The 14,198-nt window shown below is 29.7% G+C and overlaps 2 protein-coding genes across 2 annotated transcripts; one reads left to right on the forward strand and one right to left on the reverse strand.

Moving 5' to 3' along the window:
* Positions 1-687: 687 nt before the first annotated feature.
* LOC114392233 (transcription factor MYBS3-like) lies at positions 688-3,049 on the reverse strand. The gene is made up of 3 exons (XM_028353284.1): positions 2,647-3,049; positions 1,864-2,057; positions 688-1,235 (listed from the first exon to the last, which is right to left on the reverse strand). Exons 1-3 carry the CDS (start codon positions 3,026-3,028, stop codon positions 999-1,001), a joined length of 813 nt encoding a protein of 270 aa, XP_028209085.1. The 5' UTR covers positions 3,029-3,049; the 3' UTR covers positions 688-998.
* A 9,465-nt stretch (positions 3,050-12,514) lies between these two features.
* Positions 12,515-13,665, forward strand: LOC114391903 (abscisic acid receptor PYL2-like). The gene has a single exon (XM_028352907.1). It carries the CDS (start codon positions 12,629-12,631, stop codon positions 13,262-13,264), a length of 636 nt encoding a protein of 211 aa, XP_028208708.1. The 5' UTR covers positions 12,515-12,628; the 3' UTR covers positions 13,265-13,665.
* The last annotated feature ends 533 nt before the right edge of the window (positions 13,666-14,198 follow it).

Raw genomic sequence — 14,198 nt, forward strand, 5'->3', positions numbered from 1 at the left:
TAATCACACTAATAAAATGTTATTGTTTATTTTTATGTAAATTGTTTAACTTATTAAATTTAAAAGAATTTTTGAATGGTTTAAAAAATATTGATCAAATTTATTTTTCAAAAAATTTGACCAGAGCTCTATCCCATATAAGCTAGATGAATAATAATATCTCAGACAGCTTGACCAATCTCGACCCCATATATGTTATGCATGGAATATGATTTTAATTTTTTTTTTTTTATAATTTTGACACTGATCAATTCATGATACTCCATCATTTGGCAGTTGAAAACGTCATGATAATTGGCATGTCCTCTAAATAACTCCTAATGTCGTGAAGGGACAACTTAACTTTTGCTTTGGTAAAATAACCACAAAACCAAGCAAATAACCAACCTAGTCTAGGTAAACATGAAACATCATCTAAAGTTCACGAAACTACGGATGAGTTTGTTTTAAATTTGAGTAAAATTACTTTTAAAAAATCATTTATATTTTAAAGTATATTTAAAAAGATAATTAATTTTATTTAGACCATAAAAAGGAATAAATTTTATAGAATAAATATAAAAATATAAAAATCTTGTATTTAAAGTAAATTCTCATCATTAAAAGATAACTTTTTACCTTTTTAAATCAATTCTTCTAAACACAATTTATTGCGAAGGAAATTTCTGCGTGGACAAGTTAGCGAAGATGGGATCCTCCGAACTTTCATTCTGTGTTATAGCTGGGGTGTTTGTCCTCCACAACTTTGTTCCATAAGAGAGTAGCTTGTTTGTTCTTCTTGTTTTTTTATTTTCCTCACAGCATAAAAAGAAGAAGAAGCACAATTTGTCACAAGTACTTTCACACTTTAACTAATAATTAAACTGCTTACTCTTTTAAAGATTCAATAATCAGAATATACTTGCACTTAACTTTTTCTGAATGCCCAATTCACATAAACTAATTAGCACATTTAATGGAAGCTACAATAATATTTCAAACACCACACGTACTTATAATTAAGTTCTTTCGCATGGCTCTGTTTGTTTGGGAACAGCAAGCTTGAGTTCTAGATCTGGGGCAGCACTTTGATGAGTGTAGTTTGTTGAAGTGGTGGCCCAATTCATCACTGAATGTTTGTAAGAAACCCACTGAGGACAAGTAATTATAGTCCCAAATAGGGACCCAAATTGACCACTTGCCTTTAAACAAGTATTTAATGGTTCAAGTGTAGTTGTGGTTTCATATCTTCCCACCTGAAATCGAACAACATATGTTGCACAATTCCATAGAAAAACAATTTTGTTAACTAGCATTTAAGGGGGCAAAAAAAGAAAAAGAGAACTAAAAACAACCGATTGCATATGAATGGTAAATGGAACACGATAATTGGATGGGAAAATATTAATTGGTGCGTGGATACTAATTTCTATTTCTACTTTTCTAGTTAACACTCAAAGAGGAAAAAAAATCTAAATATAATAAATGATAGTACATCCTCCTATCTCTGTTATAAGCAAAAAAATAATTAATTTCACATTTGTTAAAAAAAATAGTTAATTTCATTAATTTGTGTTAATTTTAAAACAAAAAATAATTTTTTCCCTAATTAAACTATTATTCATTAGAACTTGATATCAACCATAAAAAATTCTTTAACCCTATTAAATGAATTTCATTTTAAAGATAATCTCATAAAATAAGGTAAAATTAGTTAATTTTCATTTATATTTGAAATAAAAAAAATAAGTGATTTTTGTTGCCTATAATAAAAACCAGAAAAAATCATAGTATAAGAAATAAAACCTAATAATAGACATTGATGGAATATATTATAACATGTGATTATATCCACGTATCATCATTCTAATTAAATTTACTCACATCAAAGAGGCTGCGACGGCGCTTTCTTTTATTGAAGCTAGTTTGACGCAAAAAATATTTTTGTGCATGACTAGCCACTTGGGATGGTGTTCTTGTTGTAACAAAATGTTTAGAAATGCCTCTCCAATTACCCTTCCCCAGCTTCTCCAGTCCTTCAAGAAATTTCCGGTGCTCCTCCTCATTCCATGGCACACCTGATCATAAACATATAGTAACAGTACTTAATTTGTTCAACCAAAGATAGCAACAAAGCTAAATATATATATATATATATATATATATATATATATATATATATATATATATATATATATATATATATATATATATATATATATATATATATCTAAGTCTCCGGAAGAATTGTTATATATTCTCAAATCATTATATACTATATAGTCGTGATCCTAATTAAATTTGTGAATCTAATATGATATTAATATAAAATATACACTAAATTATGTTAAGTAAAGAATGATTAAGACAGTAATAATTTCAAACCACATTTACTAATTCCTTTGACTCTCCTCCCATTGTCTAATAAAACATTTTTAATTCAAAAGCACCAATTCCTAGATTTTTGTTCGAGTTTAGAACACAATTACTACAATTATTTATACAGTATATGCTTTCTTTTATCTATCTTATATAATACATATATTAGCCATCTCATCACTCACTTGGCTCTTTTTCTTGTTTTTCCCTCCTTGTTTAGAAGTAATGCAAAATTTATTATTAGGAACCATACACCGTAACAAACGCGAGTTAAAGTTGGGAGAGAACCTTTTTTCCTTTCTTGATGACGAGTTGTTGAAGTGAGTCCACCACCACCGACACTGGCTATGTACCCATCAGATATTGCTTTATCTGAATTTTCATCCACACCACCACCAAGCAGAAAATTATAAGAGGGTGATGATGAGGTGATTCGTGAAGATACAAGGTGGTAATTCATGCTCAAACTTCTTCTTTTCATGATATCAATGAGTGTTGATGAACAAGAGGAAGAGGATGAATTAGTTGATGATAATGAAGAACAACAACGACAATTAGAAAGGTTAAGTTGCACTCCAAAAAGCTTTAGTCCTCCTTTGTGATGAGTGTTGCAAGTCCTTGAATTGTGACCAAAGTTTCTACAATAGGAGCATTTTCTTCCCGTCCTCATTTCTCACTGACCAGAACAATAATGATGTAATTAATATAACAATATCCTACTATACTATATAGTAATTATTATTATGTATATATAGTACAATTGTACAAACTGCATGGACTCATCACATGAATCCTAGCTAACACTCAAAAGAAATTAAGATAGATAGAGTAGTATATATTACATGTGTGTGTGGCTCAGAAATCAGAGGAAAAGGTAAAGGAGGAATCACCAATCCCCATTAACCTTTTGTCGTCTCTGGTGGTGGATATATATTAGTAACGAGCAAAGTGGAAGCAGAAAGGTGCAGTTTTTAGGGAAGGGAAGTGTACAGAAAAAAAATTACAGAATTGTACACAGTTTTCATTTTGGACCTTTCCCCCACCCAATGTTTTGCAATTGCAAACTGAGGACGGCAATTAAAAGTCAAGTTCTCTCAGTTTCATTTCAGTAGATAAATTAACTTACCATCATAAGGAAGCTACTATATGTGTGTGTGTATATATATATATATACACACAAAAGCCACCCATAATGGCACAGTACGTAGGCATGCTAGAAAGGAAGGGACCCAAGATATTATTCTTCATTAAATTGTACCTACTAACAATAATCAACACATTATGATTACTGAGTAATGTGCACATCCTTAGTAAGGGATGAGAAACATTAAGTATTGATAATTAATTTTATAATCAGTTTAAATGGTTGAAGTTTAATTTATAAAAATACCTTAGACCCTGAATCCATAATTAATTTTCATAAAATTATTATTTTTATAATTAATGTGTATTTTAATTATAAAAAAATATTAATATAATTGATAACTCGAGAAAAGAATCTTATTAAAAATAAAAAATAATAATAAAAATAATTTTGTATTTAAGAACAGACATACTGCATATTATATTAATATTTAATATAATGATAATATATTATTTTATATACTATTAATTTATTTTTTGTTGATAAATCTTGTATTAATTATAGGCGTTTATATCCCATTGATAATAATAGAAAATACATTACATCGACTGAAACTTTTTAAATGTCATACTATTAATATATGACTTTTTTCTCATTGATGTAATACTATTTTTGTCTCCATTATTACATTTGATATAACACGTGGTTGTTGAGGAGCTGCAGAGTTCAGCAATGCTTGAAAAGTGGGTAACTGAAATAAAATGTCATATTTGAAACATAAAAGTTAATTGGTATCTTAAGAATATTTGGTTAAAAAATTTAAAATAAAAATATTTTTATTGGAAAATAAAAAATTGTATTACTTATGATAAAAAAAATATTTTTTTCTTTTTAGTTTTTAATTAATGCTCTAAAGACACTGATTAATAAGCTTTTATTTGAAAATAAAAAAATTAAAGAAGTCTCATTGGGAATCTGTAAGAGGAATTAAGAGTGAGATGGTGATAAACCAACCTAATTGTGGTTGGAGATTTGTTAATTTTGAACCAGTAATTGGTTGCAAGTTTTGGAGGCATGAAAATGTTTGTTGCCTAAGATCTCACATTTATTGTTTGTCTGACCTCACAAGATTTAACGTACGACTGGCCAATTTAAATGGTCCCGAGTTGAGTATGGTCCTCCCTACAGGGAAAGACCACCTTATAATTCAATTGAATCCTGTTACTCTTGTTCAGGATTTTTCCATAATGAATCGACAAAACAAGTGTCAAAATTTCCCCCCTAGTTCAATGCATATGATGCTGCATGCGTTTTAGGAAGAGGTTAAAAAGAATAAAGAGAAGGAAGAATGGGAAAGATAGAAATTAAATATGTTTCTTTCTCTTATTTGATATGTTTATAATATTGAAGGAAATATTAGAATTTATGTAGAACTCATACTTGTTGGGTTCTTTCTAATTTGAAAATAATAAGAAAATAGAGAAAGTATCTTGTTACATTTAAAAGATCAAATTATTCATGCTTTTATAATTTTTTTATCAAAGATATTTATGTCATTATAATTATATATATATATATATATATATATATATATATATATATATATATATTCTTTAATTTCCTGTACAGTCAAATAAGATGAAGAAAAAGTTATAACTTTGGCTTAAATTTCTTTTTTATTTTTATAGCTTCACCATTGTGCATTTTGGTTTTTAAATTTTTTATTGCGCATTTAGTTCTTACATTTTCAAAATTTAATAATTTTTGTCGTTGTTAGTGTGTGAGTAATTTCTAACAGAAATTACTAATATGACACATTAATAATGATATGATATTGACATACTAATGTAATACTAATGTAATTGATGATGTGATAATCTAACATATATGTTGATGTTGCATTAATAATGAATTGGTGTTGCATGGTAGTATTTTTTTTTTTATCTATGCACAACACATTGTTAGTGCCACTTAATATATGTATTATACTATGATATCATTTGGCATGTCATGATATTAGTTTTATGTCATTAATAATATGTCACACTAGTAATTTTCTTTAAAAAAATTAATGACACACTAATGGTGGACTAAAATTATTAAATTTTAAAAACAATGATGATTAGATGTGCAATAAAAAATTTTGAAGGACCAAAATTTCACCATCATGAAACCTAAGGTCAAAATGTGGAGTTAAGCTTACAATTTTATTTTCTTTCAATTTCTCTCGCACAAGTTACAAATAACTTAAGACTCTAATTTGAAAACAATGAAAATGAACATAGAAAGCTAGAAGGATAAAAAACAATATTCATTTTAATTTTTTAGCGGTATGGTATTAGCAACAATTGGAAGGATGGATGAAAAAACATGTGAGACCCACTCTTACAACAACTCTTTCATTGTGGGAGGGAAAGAAAAAGGATAATGTATTATTGTAGTAAAATATTAAAATATCCTTATTTTTACATATTTTTTTTTATCATAAACATCTATGGCATTTTATATACACTATTTTTTTTTTTTTACTTTTCAACTCTTTCTTTCTTATCAAACAGTACACAAAATCATTTTACTTTTCATTTTTTTCCTTTCTTTTCTCTATTTTTTTTCACTTGCTTTCTTTTCATTTTCTTCCCATAACCAAACACAAATCATCACCTTGTTTTCTATATCTCTTTTCTTTTCTTTCATTTTTTCTTTTTCTTTTTTTATTTTTCTCTTCCCTGTTTCTTTCAAATCAAACACTCTTAAAATATTCTTTTTTTCACGAATTCCTCTTATCTCCATTCATATGCACCCTAATTCTCTCGTGAAAAATAGTGAAAAAAATATAGCATTAGTGTGAGGAGTGTACAATCAAGTCATTTTCATAAACAAGGTTTAACCCTGTTGATTAAGTAAAATATATGAGTATTATAATTCTCTGTTATTCAATTCTTATGGATTAAAAAAAAAACATCATCATTTAATGAATGAAAAAACAACAATTTAAAGGCCAACTTTGTTTCTTAACTTGTATGAGAAGAAAAATAATACTCCAATTAGGTAGCTGCAACACAAGGACTAGGCTACATCAAGAGGACCACAACAACTAGTCTCACTGTCGCTGGCTAGGGGCCCTCGTGATTTCCCTTTTACAAAACCGCTGATTTTAGCAACTCAGATTCTCTTAATTTTTTTTAACTCATTTTTGGTTTTTGTTTTTATTTTTTATTAGCCAACAGTAGTTATTAATCGTTAATTTTTTTTTTTGTTAGTAAAATATTCAAATCTATAACACCCCCCCCCCCCTTCCCTTATACCTCCTCTCATTTTCCGTATACCCTTACAATTTGTATTTGGTTACGAAATTAAATATTTATAGATTTCACATAAGGGTTTTTTAATGAAAAAAAATAGCCTTAAATCTTAAATTCCCAGTTTGACATATATCCTTAGAATTTCCATTTGGCTAACAAAATATTTTGAGATTTCATAAATGTGAAAGTTTAAATTAAATCTTAAACTCCTAGTTCAAGTTTGGGAGTAGATTTCAGAATTCAGACCATTTGTCCCATTTTAAGAATACAAATATACCGTTTGTTGGTAATTGTCATTCTTGTGAGTAAGGTAGAAATTTTACTTTCTCACGCACGAGATATCAGAGATGGGATGTTTTGATAATAGACAAAGAAAGCCACCCAACATCATCGTCCACAACTGTGGTGCAAGAAAGAAGCCATGCATGGCGTCAGGGACATGAGAGAAGTGAAACGCGACAACATTTTGGGAATGTTTTTCTGTAATAGTGAATTTTTTTTAACATTCCAGAAAACCCTTTTTAGAATGTTAAAAAAATCACTATTATGAAAAATTATTTTCAAAATTATGTTAGCATCATTCTGGAAATCCTTTTTCTGGAATGTTAAAATCCCAATTTCTGAAATCCCTTTTCAGAATGTTAATTTTTTTTTACTATTCCAGAAAACCATTTTTGGAAATGCTGTCGCGTTTTACACTTCTCTCGTGTTCCGACTCTGCGTGCCTTCTTCCCTGCACCACAGTGGTCAACGACAATGTTGGGTGGTGATGTTTGCATTTAGCGGTGGTGTTGGGTGGTTCGATGGAGGGATATTGTTGTCTGTTTGGGTTTTCTGAGGTGGAGAAAGCAAAAATGGAGTGCAGGAAGCAATTGCCTTAATGCTGATAATGTAATGATCTCAACAAATGCGAAGATGAGTTTTAACCTTGTGGCCCAAGGATAAGGGAGTAGTTTTCTCTCTCAATTTTTATTAGTAGTTTTTTTTCCTAGTTATTTTTCTTAAGTACATTTTGTTTGCATTTCTTACAGGTTGATGTTTGAAACATATAGTCAAATTTCTTCTGTATTGTTTAGGCCCATGATATGGTGTATGTATTAGTTTGAGAATGTGTCTTTTTTTTTAACCTAAAATTTTTAGGTGAGTTAGATTATGAGAATTTATTAAGATTAGGACATGTCTCAAGATTCATTGAATATCTATAGAAATACTTATAAATTATTTATCAAAAAGGCACTCTCACATTAACAATAGAATTTTAATTCATATTTTTATAGGATATGAACTCGATCCTTACCAAACTGGATCCATCTTTATTATCAATATTCTTTTTTATTTTTGCTGCCTTTGCACATTCTTGGGATACAATTGATATAATACTGTGTTGCTAAATATGTTAGCTCATTTTTTTGTAAATAAGCGTGTTTTAAGAGCAATTCTTTTGCATTCTTTTTATACTTATTTTAGTATATTTCGTTGATTGAACTATTATTTATGAACATTTTATTTCATGGATTGACAACTGAATCAGGAATAGCTATGGTATATATTCTTATGTGAAAAAAATTGAAAAAGGTGACTTTGTTCCAATGCTTTCAATGACTTGGTTAATAAGAGCTAGGCTAAATACCTTAATCACTGATTGAAAGGACATTGTGAAGTATTATAAATAAGCGTGATTAATAAATTAGCTAGATTTCATCTCGGTCATTTAAAACATGCAATGGTGAGTTTGGCTTCAATAATTTTTTAATTCTCATACTAATTTCTGCAAATTTTGCATAATGCATTTGATCATGCTTTTGGTGTGTCATGTGTGTTTTAGTGCATTTACAGTCTTTCTTGATATGATGGGATGTTATCTTGTTAACATATTTTTCAAGTATTATTAGGTTGTTTTATTATGTTTTTTTTCTTAAGGGCAAATAAACAATAAGGTGTTTTTATTTGTGTATAATGTTAAATGTTTTTTTAGCGCTCTTTAACATTATAGTGTTGTGTTAGCTCACATTGACGAAACAAGTTATTCAATTTTTATATTATCAAGAAGACTTTTAACTAAAAAAATATTTATTCATAAATGGACCACTGCTTATTTCACTCTCAATGATAATTTGAATTAGTCACTAAGTTAAAGCATAACTTTTACTTTAATAGGAATTTTATTACCTAATCACATCATCAACTTTGATATCACTTATTTAATAATACGATGAGATAAATCGTAAGAAAATCTCTATCAATAGACTGTGATTAAACTACACAAGTAAATTTGATTTCCATCCAATCCAAACAAGTTAAATTTATGCATCATTCTTGCTTAAATGTTATTTCACAAACTCATTCCAATCCAATACTGGATTTTTTACTCTCACACTTGCATTTTAATAGGTATGCAAATTGGTAACCCAACACCAAAATCAAAGTTAGATTCGATAAACAGGTATTGAACTGATTATCTAAACCAAACTTCTAAGAGAAGAAAGTCGGTTGGGTAAATTGGGTATGGCTAACATTCATCTACATAGTATAATAAATCATTTACAAAATAAGTATATTTTATTATGAAATTTAATATAATTATTCATTTTTGAAAACGTATGCATAACTTTAAACTAGTTAGGAGTATATAGAGATTAAAATAAGACCAGAAAACAATAAATATTTGGTGTTTCGTAGTCAAGAATGGTAGATTTTTGTTAATACGATATCACGTTGTGTTGCTGTTGTGCTATACTTAAAATATTTATTTATTAATTGATGGGGGTAATAATTGATACTTGCAAGTTTAATTTTATAAAATAAAAAAGTGTTCTTCTAGAGGCTGTGTCCACTTCTGTATGCTGAGCGCTGCTGAATGTGAGTGAAAAGTGGTAACCCATGCGGAAGCATCAATGATATATAAACTTGCTCCAATTCTGATTGGAAGCAACAAAGGTTGGCATTTGTAACTTCAAGAACTGTGTCTCCCTCTCCCATTTGCCTTTACTTAGCAATAAGGCAATTCCACCAATACCAAATCGGGAACGTTGTTGAAAGTTGAATGAATGAGTCATCTTTTGCTACCATTGACTAGTTTTGTTTTTGCCTAGAGTAGGAGAAATAGTTGTGTAGTACTTAGATTCTCTTTGTACAAATCGAGTAAATTAAAAAATATAGATCATCAACACATTATTGTGTAGTAACATAGATATTTATGTTATTAACAATAAAATAATGGTAACATTTTTTACATGAAGAATGGACAAAAATGCAAAAGCACAAGTCAGTCCAATGAGCCTTTTGCTCATAATTAATATTGCCAGTAAGACAGTGTCAGTGTTCTGTTTGAAGTCGAATCTTCAAACCCGCGTATATAGCTAGCTAGCTTTTCTTGAATTTCTGAGCACTTATTCGTCTCTTCTCAATCTCAATACAAAAAAAAATTCAGGAGGGACAAACTCAACACATTAATTTACTAGCCAGTGTTCTCACCTTAATTATTGACCTGACTGTGTTAGAAAATTATTGGATTGCTCGGGATATCATTATACATTATTTATGGTTTCAGATGATATTAACAAGACACATGATTAAATTTTAATTTATAAAAGTAAATATGATTACTTATCTTGTGAAAATGGATTGAAACCATGGAGATGTATAATAATTTTGAATTTTACAATATTTTTTTATGCATGTCAATATATGTTAGAGAGTATTAAACAAAAATTAACTAATCCAACAAATATAACTCAATTGAAAATGCACACTTATTTTATGGAAGAGAACTTGAATATATTAATAAAAATTACAAAAATCAAATCAAATCAAACCGTAAAAAGTTTGATTTGATTTGAATTTAAAATTAAAATAAAACCAAATGAAGCTAAACTACATATAGTTTTTATGTTTAGTTGAGAATAACTTTTTAGTTAAAAATCAAACAAAACCACGTCACAAACACTCCTTTATTATACCATATTTAAATAATTAAAATTAAAAAAAAATGCATAACTTTTTTTAAAATAATGTAAAAATGATTTTTTATTTCATTCATCATTATACTTCTAGTTTACTTAAATTTAAAATTCTCGTTTTTACAATTGAAAGTATTCTAACTTACACACATACACATATAAATGTATCATTAAGATTAACTCATCACAATTTATTTTTTTAATTATCATGTTATTGATATCAAATATTTATCAATTTTATTTATAATTAATTTGTGTTGGTTGATTACCTTTAATTGATCTCCTTTTTTAATTATATTTTTCTTCATTTAAAATACTTGAATCGGCCAAATACCTGGTTAAAAAGATTCAAGTCTAATTTTACTTACACCACACTATGTTAATTCATCGCACTTCTATATATATATATATATATATATATATATATGAATGTTGTTAATTACTTTTATATGTGTAAAATGATAGAGAAAGGCAATACATATTGATAGATTCTCTTGCTTTGAAGCAATTCAATTATGGTCACTTTACTGCTGCTGACATTTCCGCATGCATACAGCTAGCCACACACATGCAAAAGCTGTGTCTCTCAATCTTTGTATGGAAGAAAGTCCCAAGCAAAAAGGGCCCAACAAACATGATGATGACGATCGAGACCACTTGAGAATTGAGATCAATGATAAGCATCCCCTATCAATAATAATGACTCATATCTTTCTATATATATACACACTAGCCGAAATAATAAATAACTAATATGAAGTTAATTAAATAAATGGAACAATTTTAGACGTGTGGTGGAGGAATGGCTGGGTCCAAATGAGAGGTGGGGAATCCTGCAACCTGCAAAGTGAAGTTTAGATCACGCGGATAAGAGTTTGTTGTTAGACTTCAATTCTCACATGATTTGTGAATCTCCCAACTTACCCTTTTCAACGATTGCGACTACTCCTCTTATCCAATCTTACCCTCTAAACCACAATCACATTCCTTTTTATATGCTCCACAATTTATATAGTCTACTACAGATTTAATTCTGCTGTGTACTTCTATAGGTAAACAAGTTATATTAAATATCAAAACATGAATTATTAAAGTAAACAAAGTTATCCTTGGTTTTGACATATCCGATTATAAATATCTCACTTTTACGAAAAGAAATGGGATTAAGAATGGAAAGGCAAAGGTCAACATGACGCACAATTTGTTATAAACCTGTCCTTACATATGAATACTAGATGCCCATAAGAGAAATAAAATAAAATAAGAAACAAACCTCAAAAGCACCACCGAATCAGCTTCAAATCACCATAATACAAAAAAAAGATTTAAAAAAAAACTTAGTGCTAGAGTCTTGGAGCCAACACCTTTCCTCATATAGCTAAAGTTGAGGTCCAATCTATTCAAATTATATCCCTTACTTAAGAAGTAAGAATATTATTTATTTATTTTTGTATAAGAAATATATATATATATATATATACTTTTCATTAAAAATCTCATATTCAGACTACAAACAACAAATACAATAATGCACTTTTGCATCGATTATTTTTTTTCTTTTCTTTTTCCTTCATATTTCTCTCTTTGTTCTCAAGCAATATGTGTGCACTGTGGAAAAAAAAAATACTTTGCAAATTAATTAACGTGATCCTGACTCCGGAGCAATGACGTAGCAAGTGATCTTTTGGTGTCATATAAAACTGAACTGTCCAGGGCATATCCGTCCAAAAAAAAAAAGGCAACCCCATACATAAATAAGCTTATTCATCGATCGTCATGTGTTGTTTTTTCCTATGATTATTTTGCCCACTACCCCCATCACCATTTATATATCAACATCATAATTGATATGGTAACCTAAACCCTCCTTATTCATTTCATAACCCTCTCTTCCCTCTACCATCTTCAATTCTTGTTTCTTTTGCATGATAACTTTGCCTCATCACTCAACCCAAAAATCATCAAATCATAAGTTCGTAACACCCCAAAATTACATGGCCTCGGAAACCCACCATCATGTGGAAGGCCTAACACCCGAGGAACTAACCCAACTTGAACCTATCATAAAAAAATACCATCTATTCGAAGCATCTTCCAACAAATGTTTTTCCATAATAACACACCGGATTGAAGCACCCGCGAGCAGCGTGTGGCCCTTGGTCCGGAACTTCGACAACCCTCAGAAGTACAAACACTTCATCAAAGGGTGCAACATGAAAGGGGATGGCAGCGTTGGAAGTATTAGGGAAGTAACTGTGGTCTCGGGCCTCCCGGCCTCAACCAGTACCGAGAGGCTCGAGATTTTGGACGATGACAAACACGTCCTAAGTTTTAGGGTCGTTGGCGGCGAACACCGACTCCAAAACTATCGTTCAGTCACATCCGTGAACGAATTTCACAAAGAGGGTAAGGTTTATACTATTGTTTTGGAATCTTACATCGTAGATATACCTGAAGGGAATACGGAGGAAGATACCAAGATGTTTGTTGACACCGTGGTGAAACTCAATCTTCAAAAACTTGGGGTCGTGGCCATGGCTTCATCAATGAATGGACGATAACAACAACAGTGAATGGAGAAATTCTATGGTACCATCATGAAATTCAAGGATTTTGGTATTGTTATTGAGAAATTCTCTCTCTCTCTCTCTCTCTCTCTCTCTTTCTTTAACATGTTCAAACTCATTCCATTACTGGCGCAAAAAATATATATATGTACGAAATTCTTAGATTTCTTTTGGTATCATAGCAATTTCTCTATTGATCATGAATGTTTAGGAACTGGGGTAGCTAGGTTAATTAATGTGTTTGTTTTCATGTTTGTACGAATTCTAATGTACCAAAATGGAGAAACAAACACGCACTTGGAATCTATTTGTCCATTGATGATTAGTAATATTGCATGGTATCTTGGAATATATTTTTCTCCTTGTTTCTTATTCCTTTCTTGATATTCTTTACTATATAAGAATATATATAGTTTATTTATTTTTGTTATTAGAGCTTTTGATTAGACAGTTGGTTTTTATTTTGTATATGTTGGACTAATTAGTTCATAAGTTCAATACACCAATAATGATGATGATAAGTTCGTGAGGTTTACTTCGGTTTTATAGTATCGTCGTTGGCACGGTTGCAATTTTAAATGCAGTTGATTAGATGTGTGGTGGTTATGTTATGCCCTTTAATGTTAATTTTAGTCAATTGGATGTATGGAAAAGAAAAATGGTTGGAATCTAACAAGAATTGCATTGGATTTCAAGCTTTCTTAACGTGGAATGGGTCTTAAAATATTTGGATTTGGCCTTCTTGTTAAGCAATTGACTGAGTCTGACACGAAGAAGAAGGGAAAAAAAATGCTACTGATGAAGTTCCCATGCATATACTTTTTTCTGTTCGTAAGTTCCCTTGTATATAAAAGTCGAGAAATTTGACGTCAATTAGTATAATTGTAAAATTTGACTTGCGATCTGCTTGTGCATGTTATTTGAATGG

The sequence above is a fragment of the Glycine soja genome, chromosome 17 (assembly GCF_004193775.1).
Source record: "Glycine soja cultivar W05 chromosome 17, ASM419377v2, whole genome shotgun sequence".
NCBI classification, from domain to species: Eukaryota; Viridiplantae; Streptophyta; class Magnoliopsida; order Fabales; family Fabaceae; genus Glycine; species Glycine soja.

What these genes read in the sequence shown, in the direction of transcription:
- LOC114392233 (XM_028353284.1), bottom strand. Translation starts at nt 3,028, where the DNA reads ATGAGGACGGGAAGAAAATGCTCCTATTGTAGAAACTTTGGTCACAAT. An exon ending in TCATCAAGAAAGGAAAAAAG is followed by an intron (nt 2,058 to 2,646) that starts GTTCTCTCCCAA and finishes GTTTATGATCAG; the next exon opens with GTGTGCCATGGAATGAGGAG. An exon ending in GCCGTCGCAGCCTCTTTGAT is followed by an intron (nt 1,236 to 1,863) that starts GTGAGTAAATTT and finishes GTTCGATTTCAG; the next exon opens with GTGGGAAGATATGAAACCAC.
- LOC114391903 (XM_028352907.1), top strand. Translation starts at nt 12,629, where the DNA reads ATGATAACTTTGCCTCATCACTCAACCCAAAAATCATCAAATCATAAG.